Source organism: Schistocerca nitens, chromosome 8 (genome assembly GCF_023898315.1).
Source record: "Schistocerca nitens isolate TAMUIC-IGC-003100 chromosome 8, iqSchNite1.1, whole genome shotgun sequence".
Lineage (NCBI taxonomy): Eukaryota > Metazoa > Arthropoda > Insecta > Orthoptera > Acrididae > Schistocerca > Schistocerca nitens.
The window spans coordinates 59,420,209-59,437,462 of NC_064621.1; the positions used below are offsets into that span (position 1 = coordinate 59,420,209).

Consider the following 17,254-nt stretch of genomic DNA (forward strand, 5'->3'; position numbering starts at 1 on the left):
TGTAGCAAACATTATATATCAGAAGGCTGTTCCAATAGATCTTATATTTTTTCTTCACAACAGTCAAAGTGAATATTAATAAACAAGATACATTTTACAATTAAGATTTCTCCTCCATCCTTTATTAACAACAATTCTCAACCCAAATGCTCACAGAAGAAGTCCAATACCCATTACTGTGTATAGTCTTATTTCTTTCAAAGACCAAATTTCAGACAGACACTGCCCTTTGTATCAAATTTTATGACTGCTTAACATTGCAATATAAAAATGCAGTTGTAATAAAGCGGGCAAAAAGCAATACAAATGTCTCAAAAATGAGATCGACAGGAAGTGCAAAACAGATAAGCAGGGATGGCTAGAGGATAAAATGTAAGGATGTAGAGGCATATATCACCAGGGTTAAGATAGATATTGCCTACAGGAAAATTAAAGATATCTTTGGAGAGAAGAGAACCAATTGTATGAATCTCAAAAGCTCAGATGGAAAACCAGTGCTAAGCAAAGAATGGAAGGCAGAAAGATGGAAGGAGTATACAGAGGGTGTATACAAGGGCGATATAGTTGAGGGCAATATTATGAAATGGGAGATATGATATTACGTGAAGAGTTTGACAGAGCACTGAAAGACCTAACTCGAAACAAGGCCCCAGGAGTAGACAACATTCCATTAGAACTACTGATAAACTTGGCAGAGCCAGCCCTGACAAAACTCTACCTTTTGGTGAGCAAGATGTATGAGACAGGCGAAATACCATCAGACTTCAAGAAGAGTATAATAATTCCAATCCCAAAGAAAGCAAGTGCTGACAGTTGTGAAACTTACTGAACTATGAGTTTAATAAATCAGTCACGGCTGCAAAATACTAATATGAATTCTTTACAGACAAATGGAAAAACTGGTAGAAGCCGACCTCGGGGAAGATCATTTTGGATTCTGTAGAAATGTTGGTACACATGAGGAAATACTGACCCTAAGACTTATCTTAGAAGATAGATTAAGGAAAGACAAACCTATGCTTCTAGCATTTGTACAGAAACCAGATGGCAGTTATAAGAGTCAAGGGGCACAAAAGGGAAGCAGTGGTTGAGAAGGGAGTGAGACAGAGTTTTAGCCTAACTGATATGTTATTCAATCTGTATACTGAGCAAGCAGAGAAACGAAAGAAAATTTTGGAGTAGGAATTAAAATACATGGAGAAGAAATAAAAACTTTGAGGTTTGCCAATGACATTGCAATTCTGTCAGAGACATCAAAGGACCTGGAAGAGCAGTTGAACGGAATGGACAGTGTCTTGAAAGGACATATGATGAACATCCCTTAGCACTCCGTCTTCAGGTCACGAGTGGCCTACCGGGACCATCCGACCGCCGTGTCATCCTCAGAGGAGGATGCGGATAGGAGGGGCGTGTGGTCAGCACACCGCTCTCCCAGTCGTTATGATGGTATTCTTGACCGAAGCCGCTACTATTCAGTCGAGTAGGTCCTCAGTTGGCATCAAGAGGCTGAGTGCACCCCGAAAAATAGCAACCGCACATGGCGGCCTGGATGGTCACCCATCCAAGTGCTGACCACGCCCCACAGCTCTTAACTTCGGCGATCTCGCGGAAACCGTTGTCTCCACTGCTGCAAGGCCGTTGCCCATATGATGAACATCAACAAAAGAAAAATGTGGATAATGGAATGTAGTCGAATTAAAGCAGGTGATGCTGAGGGAATTAAATTAGGAAATGAGACACTTAATGTAGTAGATGAGTTTTTCTATTTGGGGAGCAAAATAACTGGTGATGGTTGAAATAGAGACGATATAAAATGTGGACTGACAATGGCAAGGAAAGCATTTCTGAAGAGAAATTTGTTAACATCGAGCATAGATTTAAGTGTCAGGAAGTCTTTTCTGAAAGTATTTGCATGGAGTGTAGCCATATATGGAAGTGAAACATGGAGCATAAATAGTTTGGACAAGAAGAGTACAGAAGCATTCGAAATGAGGTGTTACAGAAGAATGCTGAAGAGTAGACGGGTAGATCATGTAACTAATGAGGTGGTACTGAACAGAGTTGGGGAGAAGAGGAATTTGTGGCACAACTTTACTAGAAGAAGGGATCAGTTGGTCGGACACATTCTGAGGCATCAAGAGATCATCATTTTAGTATTGGAGGGAAATGTAGAGGGTAAAGATTGTAGATGGAAAACAAGGCACACTAAACAGATTCAGAAGGATGTAGGTTGCAGTAGTTACTCAGAGATGAAGAAGCTTGCACAGGATAGAGTAGCATGGAGAGTTGCATCGAACCAGTCTCTGAACTGAAGACCACAACAACAAAAACAACAAAACTGCAAGTCACATACTGCCATCTGTCGGCCAACAGATATACTCCATTGTTCCTGCTTACTGTCATAGTTGCAATGCTTCCCAACGCCACCCACCATGTGTGTCTCATTGTTTAGCTGGCATGAATAACACAATTCATAAATAAAAACTGGGAATACTCGCATATCAAGATCTGATTTTGTGTGCAGGGAGGGTGAACCATAGCTCTCTTATCAAGAAAAAAGGGAAAATAATATACTTCAGGAATGTTTATTCAACAGTCTGTAAATACACAAAAAATAACTTTTTGAAGAAAGGAAGTTTTTAAATATCACACCAAAATACAAATTACACTCATGAGATAGTTAACATTTTCACTACTTTTGTAGATACTATTAAAATTGTATCTTTCACTTTTCTAAACATTTCATTGTTTACATCAGAGTAAGGGGACAAAGTTTCAAAGGGTTTCTTAAGTTGATAATTGAAAGTTAAAAGTTTTGTTAATATACTCGTTGGAAGTGATTTTTTTACCTTTAACATTATTTACAAAGAAAGCTACAATAAATTTTTTATACAAATACAATAATATACTACAATGTATCACTTTAGTATCATGCATTTCTATACAGTGGAGCGTGGTAAATTGCTGATTTGGAAATGAAATAAAAAATGAACCCTTAGAAACTTACACTTTTATTTTCCTCATACTGGACAATAATGGAAGTTTCTAATTACATGGTTTAAACAGTGTATCTGGCAAATGTCTATGTTGTGACAGTGCCACGACATTTAACAGTGCCGCCACGACAGTACGTGCAAACGGTGATAGAGGCGCTCCGCAACTCGGCTGAGCGCGGGAGCGCCACCTAGCTACGAACGGCGCCGGCCACATGTCACGGCACGGCAGTCGAATAAGAGATACTGAGTTGTTATCACGTAACGAGCTATTGTTTCTAAGTAAGTGTGTTTGAATATCCACGCAATTATTGGTGATTAAAGGTTATAACACTTTTTGGCGACGAGGTCGGATATTTTCACTGTGTTGTGCATTTGTGTGTTCGTGACGGGGCAGACATGGAACAGCTTATGCAAGCGCTCATTGAACAACAAACACAGCTGACGGCTGCTATACAGGCACAACAAACACAGCTGACGGCTGCTATTCAGGCGTTGTCGACGTCGCTTACTCATCGTCTGTGTTCCTCTTCTCCGAGTCCATTCCCTCCTTACGACGAGGCCGCTGAAGATTGGGAGGATTATGAGAAGCGTTTGCGGCAACACTTTTTCGCTTTCGGCGTTGTCGATGCTCCTATGTGTAAGTCGTTATTTCTATCTTGGATTTCCCCACGGATCTATCAGCTGCTATCTCAGTTAGCCCCTCTGCGGGAACCTGCCTCTCTGTCCTTTCAAGAACTGTGTGACTTATTGTCTAACTATTACCGAAAAAACACCCACGTCGTTGCCGCCCGCGTGGCGTTCTACTGGTGTCGTAAACAGCCCCATCAATCTTACTGGGCTTGGGCGGTGGAACTACACGGTCTGAGTAGGAAATGTCAGTTTGTCATGGACACTCATCATGAGTCTTATGCTGAGTCAATGGTTAGGGATGCTATTCTACGGCTTACTCCAGATAAAGAAGTTCGGCAACGTGCCCTACAACTGCCAAACCCGTCGTTGTCGGAAGTTCTAAGCATCGCTCAATCCTTTGAAGTGTGTCACACTGCTGGCGCGCAAATAGACGCGTGGTGTGATGTAGGCGCTGTACAGTCAACTTTTGACACGGACAATTTGCCTCTTTCACAGAAGAACGAAGATGTGACGGTGGTTCACTCGCATAAACAACGTCGTGTTGGGTCGCAACGCTCGCAGCGACAACAGCAACCACAGAAGCAGGTTCGTTCCTAATTCATGTAGGAAAAAAGGCCACATTGCTTCTGTGTGTCAGTCCCCTAAAGTTCCCGTCGACGAGGACGAGGCATCGGACATGGATGTTAACTGTGTGCTTTCTCAAACAAATAAGTTGTTGGTTATTGTTCGTGTTCTGGATAAAGACATTCGCATGCAAGTGGTCACTGGCTCTGCAGTAACTCTCATTAATTCTCGCACGTATTTGGAGTTGGGCTCCCCTTCCTTGTCTCCAGTTACACGAAATCTGAGAACTTATAATAAACAGAAAATTCCTATCATTTGCCAGTTTGATGCTTCCACTGCCTACAAGTCTGTTGTTAGGCCCCTCACGTTTTATGTGGTGGATCATGCGGGCACTGAAAACCTGTTCGGTTATGATGCTTTCCAGTTGTTCAGGTTCTCCATTGATGATGATGTGCACCTCATATCTGAGGATATTCGGTATCAACAGCTAGATGGATTGTGTTCTGAATTTTCGTCCGTGTTCTCTACTGGTCTGGGTCGTGCCAAGGATTTTGAAGCCCACATTACTCTTAAACCTACAGCTCGCCCTAAGTTTTTCCGGGCGCACCTTATTCCGGTGGCATTGCGTGCACCTGTCAAGGCTGAGATAGACAGGATAACAGCTTCAGGGATTCTCCTTCCTGTTACCTCCAGCGAATGGGCATTGCCAATCGTGGTGGTTTCTAAACCAAACGGGAGTCTGCGATTGTGTGGTGATTTTAAAGCCACTGTCAACACTCAGAGCCTCATTGACACTTATCCTATTCCCCATCCTGAGGAGTTATTTACCAAGCTCGCTGGGGGCCAGTTGTTTTCCAAACTTGACCTATCGGAGGCGTACCATCAGTTGCCGTTGGATGCTTCTTCCAAGGAATTTCTCGTCATCAACACTCCTTGTGGGTTGTATCAGTACCAGCGGTTACCATTTGGCGTCGCTAGCGCGCCGGCCATTTTCCAGCGGTTTTTGGAACAGCTCACGGCTTCCGTTCCCGGCTGCATAAACTATCTGGATGACATTGTTGTCACGGGGGCCTCCACTGAGGACCACCTTCGCAATTTGCGTTCACTGTTTCGGGTTTTGCATTCGGCTGGGTTGGGGCGCAATCTGGCCAAGTCACAGTTCTTCCAACCCTCCATTGTGTATCTGGGTTTCCACTTGTCCCGTGAGGGTATACGTCCTCTACGTCAGCACGTTGTGGCCATTAACGCTCTACCCCGGCCGTCTACAGTCAAAGAACTTCAGGCGTTTCTAGGCAAGATTGCTTATTATCACAAATTCATTCCATCTGCGGCGGCGGTAGCTCATCCTCTGCATCAGCTGTTACGCAAAAACGTCCCTTTCTGTTGGTCCGGCGGGTGTGAGCAGGCTTTTGTCCACCTGAAGGCTCATTTGCAGTCGGCGCCTTGTCTTGCCACATTCCGTCCGGGTCAGCACTTGGTTCTGGCGACTGACGCGTCACAGTATGGCCTAAGGGCTGTTCTCACCCATCGGTATGAGGATGGGTCGGAACGACCCATCGCCTATACTTCCAAGACCCTCAACGATGCGCAACGGCGTTACTCTCAAATCGAAAAGGAGGCACTCGCTATCATTTATGCTCTCAAAAAGTTCAGCATTTTTTGTATGGTTCTAAGTTTCACCTCATCACCGACCACAAGCCGCTGGTCTCTCTGTTCAGCCCATTGGCGTCGCTTCCGGATAAGGCAGCTCACCGCCTGCAACGTTGGGCCTTATACTTGTCTCGTTTACACTATGAGATTCACTATCGCCCCACGGCCCAGTACGCCAACGCTGATGCATTGTCGCGATTGCCAATGGGCCCCGACCTGGTTTTCGATCGTGATGAACTACTCTGTTTCCCCATTGATGAGGAAGAACGTCGTGCGGTCGAGGGTTTTCCACTTACAGGTTCGCAGGTCGCGTCGGCTACTGCGCGGGACCCGGTCCTGCGTCAGGTGATCGGTTTTGTTCAATGGGGTTGGCCGGACAGGACCAAGGGCCGGGCATCGGATCCCCTTCGCAACTACCATGCCTTGCGCCTTCGTCTGTCTGTTCGTGATGGTGTTGTTCTTCTGGCCATGGATGGCGCATCTCCATGGGTCATGGTGCCAGCCTCTCTTCGCAAAATGTTCTCAAACTGTTGCATGAAGGCCATTGGGGTATTTCTTGGACTAAGTCCCTGGCCCGCAGGCACGTTTATTGGCCCGGTATTGATTCAGACATCGCCCACATGGTTGCTGTGTGTGGTCAGTGTGCTCAACAACTGGCTGCACCTCGTACAATGCCCTCTCTGTGGCCTGATCCGGCGCAGCCATGGGAATGGGTGCACGCTGACTTTGCCGGCCCCTTCCTCGGTACTTATTGGCTACTGTTGATTGACGCCTTCTTGAAGTTTCCGTTTGTTGTTCGATGTACGTCGCCCACCACTGCGGCGACGACGCTGGCTTTGTCCAAAATCTTTGTGCTACAAGGTCTTCCATCCACGATCGTCACGGACAATGGCCCTCAGTTCTCTTCGCAGGCCTTCCGTGATTTTTGTACTGGACACGGGATTCATCATGTTACAGCACCGCCCTTCCATCCGCAATCAAATGGGGAGGTCGAGCGCCTTGTCCGCACTTCCAAAAGCCAGATGAAAAAATTCCTTAGTGATTTTTCCACAGATGACGCTCTGCTGCAATTTCTGAGTTCTTATTGCTTCACGCCTCTGGGTGCTCGCAGCCCTGCTGAACTCTTGCATGGCCACCAACCGCGCACTCTACTGCACCTGCTTCACCCTGTCAGGCCTTGTGCTGTGTCCCCTGGTGTGGGAAAATACTCGGTGGGCGCCGACGTGTGGGCACGAGAGTATGGATCTCGCCCTAAATGGATTCCAGGGGTGGTCAAGGCTCTTCGCGGCCGCCGGCTTTGTGAAATACGTACGGACGACGGCATGGTTGTTCGCCATTACGACCAGATGCGCCCACGGGTGGTGGCCACGCCGGTGCCACCGCCCCTTCCTTCGCCTCCACCAGCCCGAGAAGCCAGACCTGTCGCTGCTGCCGATCTACCGTACGTGTTGATGCAGCCGACGTCGCTACCGCTTCTGAGTACGCTGGAACCGGCCCCAGTCACGACGACGCCATCTCCGGGACCCATCTCGCTGGAGCACACCCCCAGGTCCACGACACCTATGGATGCTGCTCCGGAGTTTTCACCCATAATCTCGTCCAGGAGGCACGTTCCATGCACGAGCTTCCGTCCTGGACATTTTTGACCATACTCTGGTGTCTCTCCGTGGGATCTTCTCGGGGCCTCACAAGAGGCCATGGATGTCTCCGCACTGTCCATGTCTCCAAGGAAGTGAGGGTTTTTAAGGGGGGAAAGTGTTGTGACAGTGCCACGACATTTAACAGTGCCGCCACAACAGTACGCGCAAACGGCGATAGAGGCGCTCCGCAACTCGGCTGAGTGCGGGAGCGCCACCTAGCTACGAACGGCGCCGGCCGCATGTCACGGCACGCCAGTCGAATAAGAGATACTGAGTTGTTATCATGTAACGAGATATTGTTTCTAAGTGAGTGTGTTTGAATATCCATGCAATTATTGGTGATTAAAGGTTATAACAGTCTACCTTCACAAACCACACACTGCCAGTCATTTTCTGAAATTTTCATGCACTCTTTCAAGCATGTCTTCTGGTGTGCCTGCAATTTCAGCCTCAATATTGTTCTGTAAGTCTTCCAGGTTGTTGGGATGGTTATAATGCACCTTTGCCTTATGGTAACCCCAAAGAAAAAAATCACATGGGGCTAAGTCCAGTGATCATGTGAGCCAGTTGAGATCCCCCATCCGAGAGATAAGCCTTCCAGGAAACATTCGCCTCAAAATTGCTGTGTGCCGGACCGAGGCTCGAACTCGGGACCTTTGCCTTTTGCGGCCAAGTGCTCTACCAACTGAAATACCCAAGCACGACTCACAACCCATCCTCACAGATTCGATTCTGCCAGTACCTCGTCTCCTACATTCCAAACTTCACAGAAGGTCTTCTGCAAACCTTGCAGAACTAGCACTCCTGGAAGAAAGGATATTGCAAATACATGGCTTAGCCACAGCTGGAGGATGTTTCCAGAATGAGATTTTCACTCTGCAATGGAGTGTGCGCTGATATGAACACAGTTTTAATCTGCCAGGAAGTTTCATATTAGCACACACACTCCGCTGCAGAGTGAAAATCTAATTCTGGAAACATTCCCCAGGCTGTGGCTAAGCCATGTCTCTGCAATATCCTTTCTTCCAGGAGTGCTAGTTCTGCAAGGTTCGCAGGAGAGCTTCTGTGATGTTTGGAATGTAGGAGACGAGGTACTGGCAGAATTGAAGCTGTGAGGATGGGTCGTGAGTCATGCTTGGGTAGCTCAGTTGGTAGAGCACTTGCCTGCGAAAGGCAAAGGTCCCGAGTTCAAGTCTCAGTCCGGCACACAGATTTAATCTGCCAGGAAATTTCATGTGGAAGAATATCTTCCTTTTTTTTCAGTAGTCTTTTTCCACTCTACCACATACACTATCAGGAGCCATATAGCTGTGACCAAGAATAATGAAATAATATACCAGTTCATTAAACGTTCTTTCTCTCACGAAGGGCATTAGTGTCCATTTTTAAGTGGTACAGAAGTCATAAAATAAATGCATTTCATTATGACCAATTTCTGGCTGGCACACTTCAAGGTTTCTGAGAAAATCAAATAGAGAAGAGACTACTTTGTTGCATCAGTTGGGTCTTTCTGTTTTAAGCCCAGTATAAAAAGCAATCCTTTCCGCTGTCTGTGGTCAGGAATGAATCAGAATGCACAAACCTGGCTTGAACAGAATACTTTACCTAGAGAGAGCTATGGTATTGGCTAATGCTATTGTATTTCAAAACATACTTTAATCACATTTGAACAATGGAAAGTACACGGAGTATCAACAATATTACGAAAAGAATAGACTGCTATTCACTGGAAAGATGACATGTTGAGTTGCAGACAGGCTCAATGGAAAGACAGTTACACATTGAGCTTTTGGCTAAAGCCTTATACAGAAAAGAAAATGAACACATTTGCACATGCACGCACACCTCACACACACACACACACACACACACACACACACACACAAGCAACATCTCCAGCTACTGTGGCCAAAATGGAATTCAGCCGTAGGAGTGGACATTCTGTAGCGGTTAAACACTTAACTATCAGTGCTGAAATGGATGTATGTGAGGGTTTATTTTTTCAAAGGTCTGTTCTTAAGTTGCTTGAGTGTACTCAGGATTTCAATTTTCTGTTAAAATAATAAAAACTTGGAACTCTATGTTAAAGGCTCAATCTGTAAATAAAGAATTATGAATGTACGAAAATACCTTGTCTTAAAAATCTCCAGAATAGGAAAATCTGCATTAAGTCTTTTGGTTAGGTGTGTGTACTAATCAATGGCTTACTCAAAACATGAGGAATCTTTTTGTTACGCCAAACAGATTCCAACTCAGTTGCCAAAATATTGGGAAAACAGAAGTCACTTCAGACACAGGCCTGCAAAACTGAGCAAGCTTACCATACTTTGAGTACAAAATATCCCCACCACATAGCTTCTGCAGAGTGTAAACAAACTGGTGTGCTACTTACAATGCTCCTTGTTTTTATAGAGATCTGTACCATGCTACCAATCCAAAGAGTTAAGCTAACACCACTACATCCCAAAAACGTCAGCAATCCACTGCCACATTGAATGAACCCATTGGTTGAGTCTTGTGAAGTGCTTGCTTTTCAAAATGGCCCATGGGACACACAAAATAGTAAGGTACAAATGCAAGGAGCATTGTGCCCTAGTTTTATTACAATGGAACGTTAGAGTTCTTCACTGTGTTTCGCTGAATGCATCAATACCATCTCCTTACATTTATACAGTTCCTCATAAATGAATGCCAAACAGCAAAAACTACAAACCTCTAGACATTTCCTTACTGTGCTGTCAGTGTTAATCTTCTACAATGTTTCATATTAACATTCTCACTTCTTGACATTTGTAAGCAGAGATAAAACAATAGTTGCTAAATTTAACACCAAAGTACAATGTCTGTATATGCTGATAACGAGAGAAGAATGGAAGGGCAGTTAGTAAGTTTACCATTTTATTCATGTCGAGATCTTAGGAGAGAAATTCACACTAGACAAGGATAGGGAAGGAAACAACTCGTGATATCTCAAAGGGAGCAGATCAGCATTCCTGACATGATTTCACAATAAAAAGCCTAAATCTGAATGGCTGGAAGTGGATCTGAACCACACTTCTCTGAGATACAAATTCAGTGCCACAACAGCTGCATAATTCCACTCAGTGTCAGTACTGTGTGTGTGTGTGTGTGTGTGTGTGTGTGTGTGTGTGTTTTAACTGTACTACTTGTAAAGCGAGTGTTGGGTCCAGTAGTCTATTGGTAAAGTGTGGTAAAGAGCGTGCCTGGAAACCGAAAGCTCACAGAATCGAATCCCAGTCAGAACATGGAATATCTCATGTTACTCTTACCCACTTCTCAGTTATGTGAAGATTTCCCAGAAAGAACACATGGTTTGGATTTAATGTTAAACTGTAGATCCCCTTCCCCTGGTGAGAGTACTGGGTTTGTGGTGTCCAAATGAAAGACCTGCACCAGGCCTCTGAGCAAGACAGAATGATTATTATTATTATTATTATTATTATTATTATTACTATTATTTCTATCTTTTCTCAGGTGTTATGTCTGGTTAAAAATGGAAAGTGACGCGGACCTTGATCAAGCGTGACTTCCTTTTAACTGTATGGTATATGTTATATTGCATTTAGGAACTTTCGGGTAATTGAACATGTATCAATAATTACGGATTTCTGTAGTTGTATATATATGTTTGGATGTAGCTGTATTGCATTGATGTACTGGTGGATATTGTGTGGTATGACTCCTGTAGTTAATAGTATAGTTGGTATAATGTCAACTTTATCCTGATGCCACAAGTCCTTGACTTCCTCAGCCAGTTGGATGTATTTTTCAATTTTTTCTCCTGTTTTCTTTCGTATATTTGTTGTATTGGGTATGGATATTTCGATTAGTTGTGTTGTTTTATCTGTTATAATGGTTCTGTTCCAGTATAATTTGTATTCATCATTCTCCAGTACATTTTGTGGTGCATACTTGTATGTGGGAACATGTTGTTTTATAAGTTCATGTTGTCAGGCAAGCTGTTGATGTATTATTTTTGCTACATTGTCATGTCTTCTGGGGTATTCTGTATTTGTTAGTATTGTACACCCGCTTGTGATGTGATCTACTGTTTCTATTTGTTGTTAGCAAAGTCTGCATTTATCTGTTGTGGTATTGGGATCTTTAATAATATGCTTGCTGTAATATCTGGTGTTTATTGTTTGATCCTGTATTGCAATCATGAATCCTTCCGTCTCACTGTATATATTGCCTTTTCTTAGCCATGTGTTGGATGCGTCTTGATCGATGTGTGGCTGTGTTAGATGATACGGGTGCTTGCCATGTAGTGTTTTCTTTTTCCAATTTACTTTCTTCGTATCTGTTGATGTTATGTGATCTAAAGGGTTGTAGAAGTGGTTATGAAATTGCAGTGGTGTAGCCGATGTATTTATATGAGTGATTGCTTTGTGTATTTTGCTAGTTTCTGCTCGTTCTAGAAAGAATTTTCTTAAATTGTCTACCTGTCCATAATGTAGGTTTTTTATGTCGATAAATCCCCTTCCTCCTTCCTTTCTGCTTAATGTGAATCTTTCTGTTGCTGAATGTATGTGATGTAGTCTATATTTGTGGCATTGTGATCGTGTAAGTGTATTGAGTGCTTCTAGGTCTATGTTACTCCATTTCACTACTCCAAATGAGTAGGTCAATATTGGTATAGCATAAGTATTTATAGCTTTTGTCTTGTTTCTTGCTGTCAATTCTGTTTTCAGTACTTTTGTTAGTCTTTGTCTATATTTTTCTTTTAGTTCTTCTTTAATATTTGTATTATCTATTCCTATTTTTTGTCTGTATCCTAGATATTTATAGGCATCTGTTTTTTCCATTACTGTATTTTCTTATTCTTCTTATTGCACATTATTTTGTTCCAGTATTTGTTGTACTTGTTGTTTGATGTCTTCTAATTCTGACTGGGGTATCCTGTTATTTTTGATTATTACACAGATCTGATCAGCTAGTCGTTGTTCTGTTAAAAATTTTAATTCTGGGTATCTGATAATAAATGTGTATATTTGTGATCTGTATCCAGTTGTGTTGGTTCCTAGGTTTGTTGCTTGGTAATAACAGAACATGAGGTGTCGATTAACTTCATCTGACAATCTCATCCTCTGTCTTTGTTTTCCTTCTAGGGTGGTTGCAGGAAGCATATCTTGCAAAACACCTCTATTTGGATTTAAATCATTTTCCAGTTGGCTAGCAGTGTCGTTACCATTGTGGGCAGGCATAGGGTTCAAACGTCGTCCCCGACCATGACGGCGCTCGTCCGAGGCTTCTTTAGTTCTGTCCTGAACCAACTAATCACAATCACATTCAAAGGAGGGTTAGCCCTATTAGTGGTTTGTTCTTTTCGTCGCCTTTTACGACTGGCAGAACATACCAGAGGCCTATTCTTTTCCCGGGCCTCCACGGGGTTTATTATTATTATTGCCATTATTATATTCATCAAATAAGTGAATTTTATAACAAGCATCGATAATGAGCCAGGTGCTGACAGTCAAGGCAGTCAAGACAAAAGAACACAAAAAGGGTACTACCAGAAAGTGAATTAAAGTGAACTAAGGGAGAGAGTGGGGGGGGGGGCGCATATGTTGTTTGTTTGTGATATTTTCAGGAGATATGAAAGCTTGTACACTCACGGGTCTTAGAGACTAAAAAGTGATTAGTTGCTGATCAAAGAATTTCCAGATGATGAAAACTGGAAGACAGAAGATTAAATATATTTCCACTTGAAAAGAAAGCATTGGTGCAAAACTCAAGTAGGAAAAATATGTAATAGAAAGAGCCACAAATAAAATATGCTTCTTCCCCATAATTTCAATAAGATATAATTGTATTTAATTGTGCCAGAAAAGCAAACTATTTTCAAAACAAGCATCTGAAATATCACTGATGCCTCCAGTACAACTGAAATGTCATTATTTCCAACAACAAAATAAATGCATTTTGTACATTCAGGGGGAAAAGGCATATCTTTAGAGACATGTATCAATGGAGCCTTTGACAGAAATTTCTTTAATGTACAACCAAAGGCAAATTTCTGAGGAAAAAATTATATAACATCAAAGTTATTTGAGAAAAATGGTTAATTCATTTTAATATGTCTCTGTTGATCAAGTCTCAATGCTAGGGAGAACCACTTATTTTAAAGAAATGCATTATTATAATATGCACCAACTGGGCTAATTCTTAGCACTGCTGAAATAAGGTAAATTCTTTACTTACACACTTGGTACTTGAAGCAGAAATTAAAGAGACTGAAGTATTTATTATTTTTGAGGAAATTTCAGACATTTCTTCAGTATTAATGCCAAAGATTGTCTTCTCTTTTCGTTTCCCTGTGTTGCACATGAAATAATCTCAGTACTTCCAGTGAATGTAGTATGAGTACTGAATGCAGTGAAGTGAGGTATCCAAGTTATTTTCCTAGTCTTGACTTGGTCTACCAGTATGAATAAATTACATAAAATTATTTAAAATATGTGCTAATAGAAAGTCTTCCTTACACGTTAAATGGAACTGGTCTATTTTCTTCCTATTGTAAGCAGCTGTATTTCCAAATAGCTTTACCATTTCTGGATTTTATGGTACAGCTGCACCTAAATTAAATGCAAGTTTGCTTATTCACATCTTAGCATCAGGAACAGAAACAATAGCCAAAGAAAGCAGTTACAAATGTACAGGGAGCATCATCAACTGATGATACCACTATTTTACTACGGAACTTACAACTCTTCAACCAGAAACAAAACCAGAACACGACGCAACAGTGATTTTCTTCAGTGATCTATATAATGACCCTGCACTAGATTCAAAGTGCAGTATATAAAAACCTGATTTATTCAATATCTTGTCAACTCTTAATCCAAATCCTGGCATAAAACATCAAAACACACACCCATCCCAAAAATTTCAGCAGCAATTGCTCATCAAAGATTTATGGACCCCTCCATGAACCATATTGAGAGAAAAATAGAATCTGTGGATCATGCAGGTGAAAATGTGATCTTAAAACTACAAATGATATACATTCAGACCTTTAATTACTGTTGTTACACCCTACTGTTATTGTTGCAAATTAATTCTTCATTTGAAAAAATAAATTGACAATACTACAATAAGAATGAGAATTTTGAGAGTTTTTGCAACTCTTCTGAGTTTTACTGCATTCTGAAAATGCAAGCCAAGGAAATATATAAAGTAGGTCCTATCATGAAAGCTATATAATCTGGAAAGTATTATTGTAAAAAGTCTCAAATAGAAGAAGGAAGATTTTGGATAATTTGTAAACTGCAAAAAAATGTTACAAATTATGTTTTTTAGCAATCTAATAATTTTCCAAGGAGATAAAAAGCATCAAAAAAATTAACTTTCACAAATCAGTCCTTAATTATCTCAACCAAGTAATGACAGATATAACAACAGCTACACTTATGACACAGTATGAAACCAGTTACAGAAAAACCAATTATCAAACAAAACTCAAATTGAACCACTCAGTGCAGTTCACTTGTCTAAGGCTGTGGCAATAAATCCAATGTCCTGGCAACTAATGAAATAATGTTGCAGCAATGAGAAGCTTTTTAATTGTAAATTTTTTATATGCTGATCACATGTATTATGAATTTATTTCTTACCCTGTGTAGGATCCAGTGCAAATGAAGATGTTCTAACCCCTGAAGAGTCATAAGCATGTATGCCTTGATATTTGCTGGTGTCATTACAATAGTGTTATCTCTTATTACAATTTCTAGATCAGTATCCATGAAGTCAAAGACTAGTGAAACATTAGACCTATGGCCAAATACATCTGTAAGAAAAGAAACATCTTGCTAAATTGATCACAGATACGCAAATGCCTTTATACTATTACTCCAACTAATCATACATCAATACATTGTTTGAAAATTCTAGATAACATGTTACCGACAAAAAAAAAAAAAAAAAAAAAAGAGAGAATTTCTAAGGATGCAAAGAGAAATAATCCTGAGATTAATAGTTGACGTGAAAATCCAGATATATGCCCAATGAAGACATGCAAGGAAGATACCAAAGACACAAGTTGATTCAGATGCTGCTCAGTTGAATAACGATAACTTGTTTATGTACACTTCAAATAAAAAAGAAGAAAATATCAAAGAAGTCGAAAGGTGTCAAACTGAAAACAGTAATGAAATTAACAGACAGGTGGTAAATTATATGGAATATAAAACTATAACTAGGTTGGACAAAAAAAGTAGAAATAAGATATTAGTTCTATTTTACAACAAAGACAAAACTATTTTACATTTCCTTCTCCTTTAGCACCCATTTGAAAATGAAGTATGTATGACTCTGAAAAAAGTATCTTTGCAGATATATATGGCGGGCTTTAAGCTGCATTTTATTAATTACACAAAAGATAAATTTCCTGTCAGCTGTATGTTTCAATTGAAAGGCAGCCTTTTAGTTAAAATATTCATTTGAGTGGAAATTTATCTAATACATGATTAATTTTTATAAGTTAATACAATAACAGAACTGACAATCAAAATCTTCGCAGACCATGGTTTATCATAACGAAACCAATTCTAACATTTCATCTACTATCAGAACTCAAATCGTTTCTTCAGAACATGAAGAGCACTGGGTAGAGTAAAGAAAATGTATCTTGAGGAGGGGGAAAGTTGCATAACTACCTTAACTTAAAGAAACAAAGGAACAAGTTTGGATTGATGGAAAGAAAGCAGTAATGAGGGATTTTTTAAATAATAAGCACAAGCAGACAAATAACACAAACACTTAGAAAAGTTAATAAGTCTGAGTAACCATACTCCTGGAGAAGCTGTTGCAGTTGCTACAACTAAAACATAGTTTATCCTATGTGCAATGAGTAATCATAAAAGCTGAATAATACTGTATTTCTTATTTAGCAGCTCACTATAAATGATATTTTCTCTCCTTACCACATTCCAAATGAGATTTTTTTTACACCAATATCTTTTCACACTTTGCCACGTCTTTTATATATGCACATATGCATTTCAATAAAGGAATCAGTTTCACACGTTTGTGATTTAATATTTTTTTGGAAATGTGTCTGTATGCATTATTCATGAACACTGATCATATTGCATGCCCCTTCCACTTTCCCACCCTCATGGATGATGGGTAGATGCAAGTATGCCAATCAGACATGCTAATAAATCTCTACACTCCATACTATATTTTCAAATCTACAAGATACTGTAAAATCCCATAAAATCCTGTAATACACTGTAAAAGCCAAGCCGCCTGCATAAAGGTCAGAGATGGACCAAAGCATTACTGACTTGTTAAATTTGTGAATCTGCTTTTTCTCTTAAATAAATCGTCCAATTTTTCTAAAATTGTAATCATTTGTTTGTCCGTAAGTACACATCACATCTACCAATTACAGTCCCATTCAAATTAATTCCTTCGTGGTGCATTTTTTTAAGTATACATTTTTTCTCTGTCAATTAAAACTGGGGGCTGCTAATTGTTCTGGAAATTAGTGCAGTGAAGCAGCTTTGTCACTGACTGTTAAAACCACAGCATTATACCACTTGTGATGGACAGGATCTTGCCTAGTTGTAATCTTGACCCATTCATGTAGAACCAAATTCAAGCTACATAATGTACGAAGTAATTTTTCCATGTGTACCAAAATTTACTGTTCTAAATACTGATATTGTTATTCTATGTGGAAGCAACTGTTTAACACAAGGGATTAAACTTGCAGTTCAGTTAGTTAATTATAATAATCAGCACTTTTAA

General features: G+C 40.8%; 1 protein-coding gene across 2 annotated transcripts in view; it reads right to left on the reverse strand.

Annotated features, from left to right (window-relative positions):
• The window catches only part of LOC126198625 (cyclin-dependent kinase 7), an 81,601-nt gene that overhangs the window by 50,153 nt on the left and 14,194 nt on the right, over positions 1–17,254 (reverse strand). For both annotated transcript variants that reach the window (XM_049935082.1, XM_049935081.1), the window contains exon 4: positions 15,115–15,287. In XM_049935082.1, the coding sequence (XP_049791039.1) occupies positions 15,115–15,287 (173 nt within the window). The remainder of the gene's footprint in view (positions 1–15,114; positions 15,288–17,254) is intronic.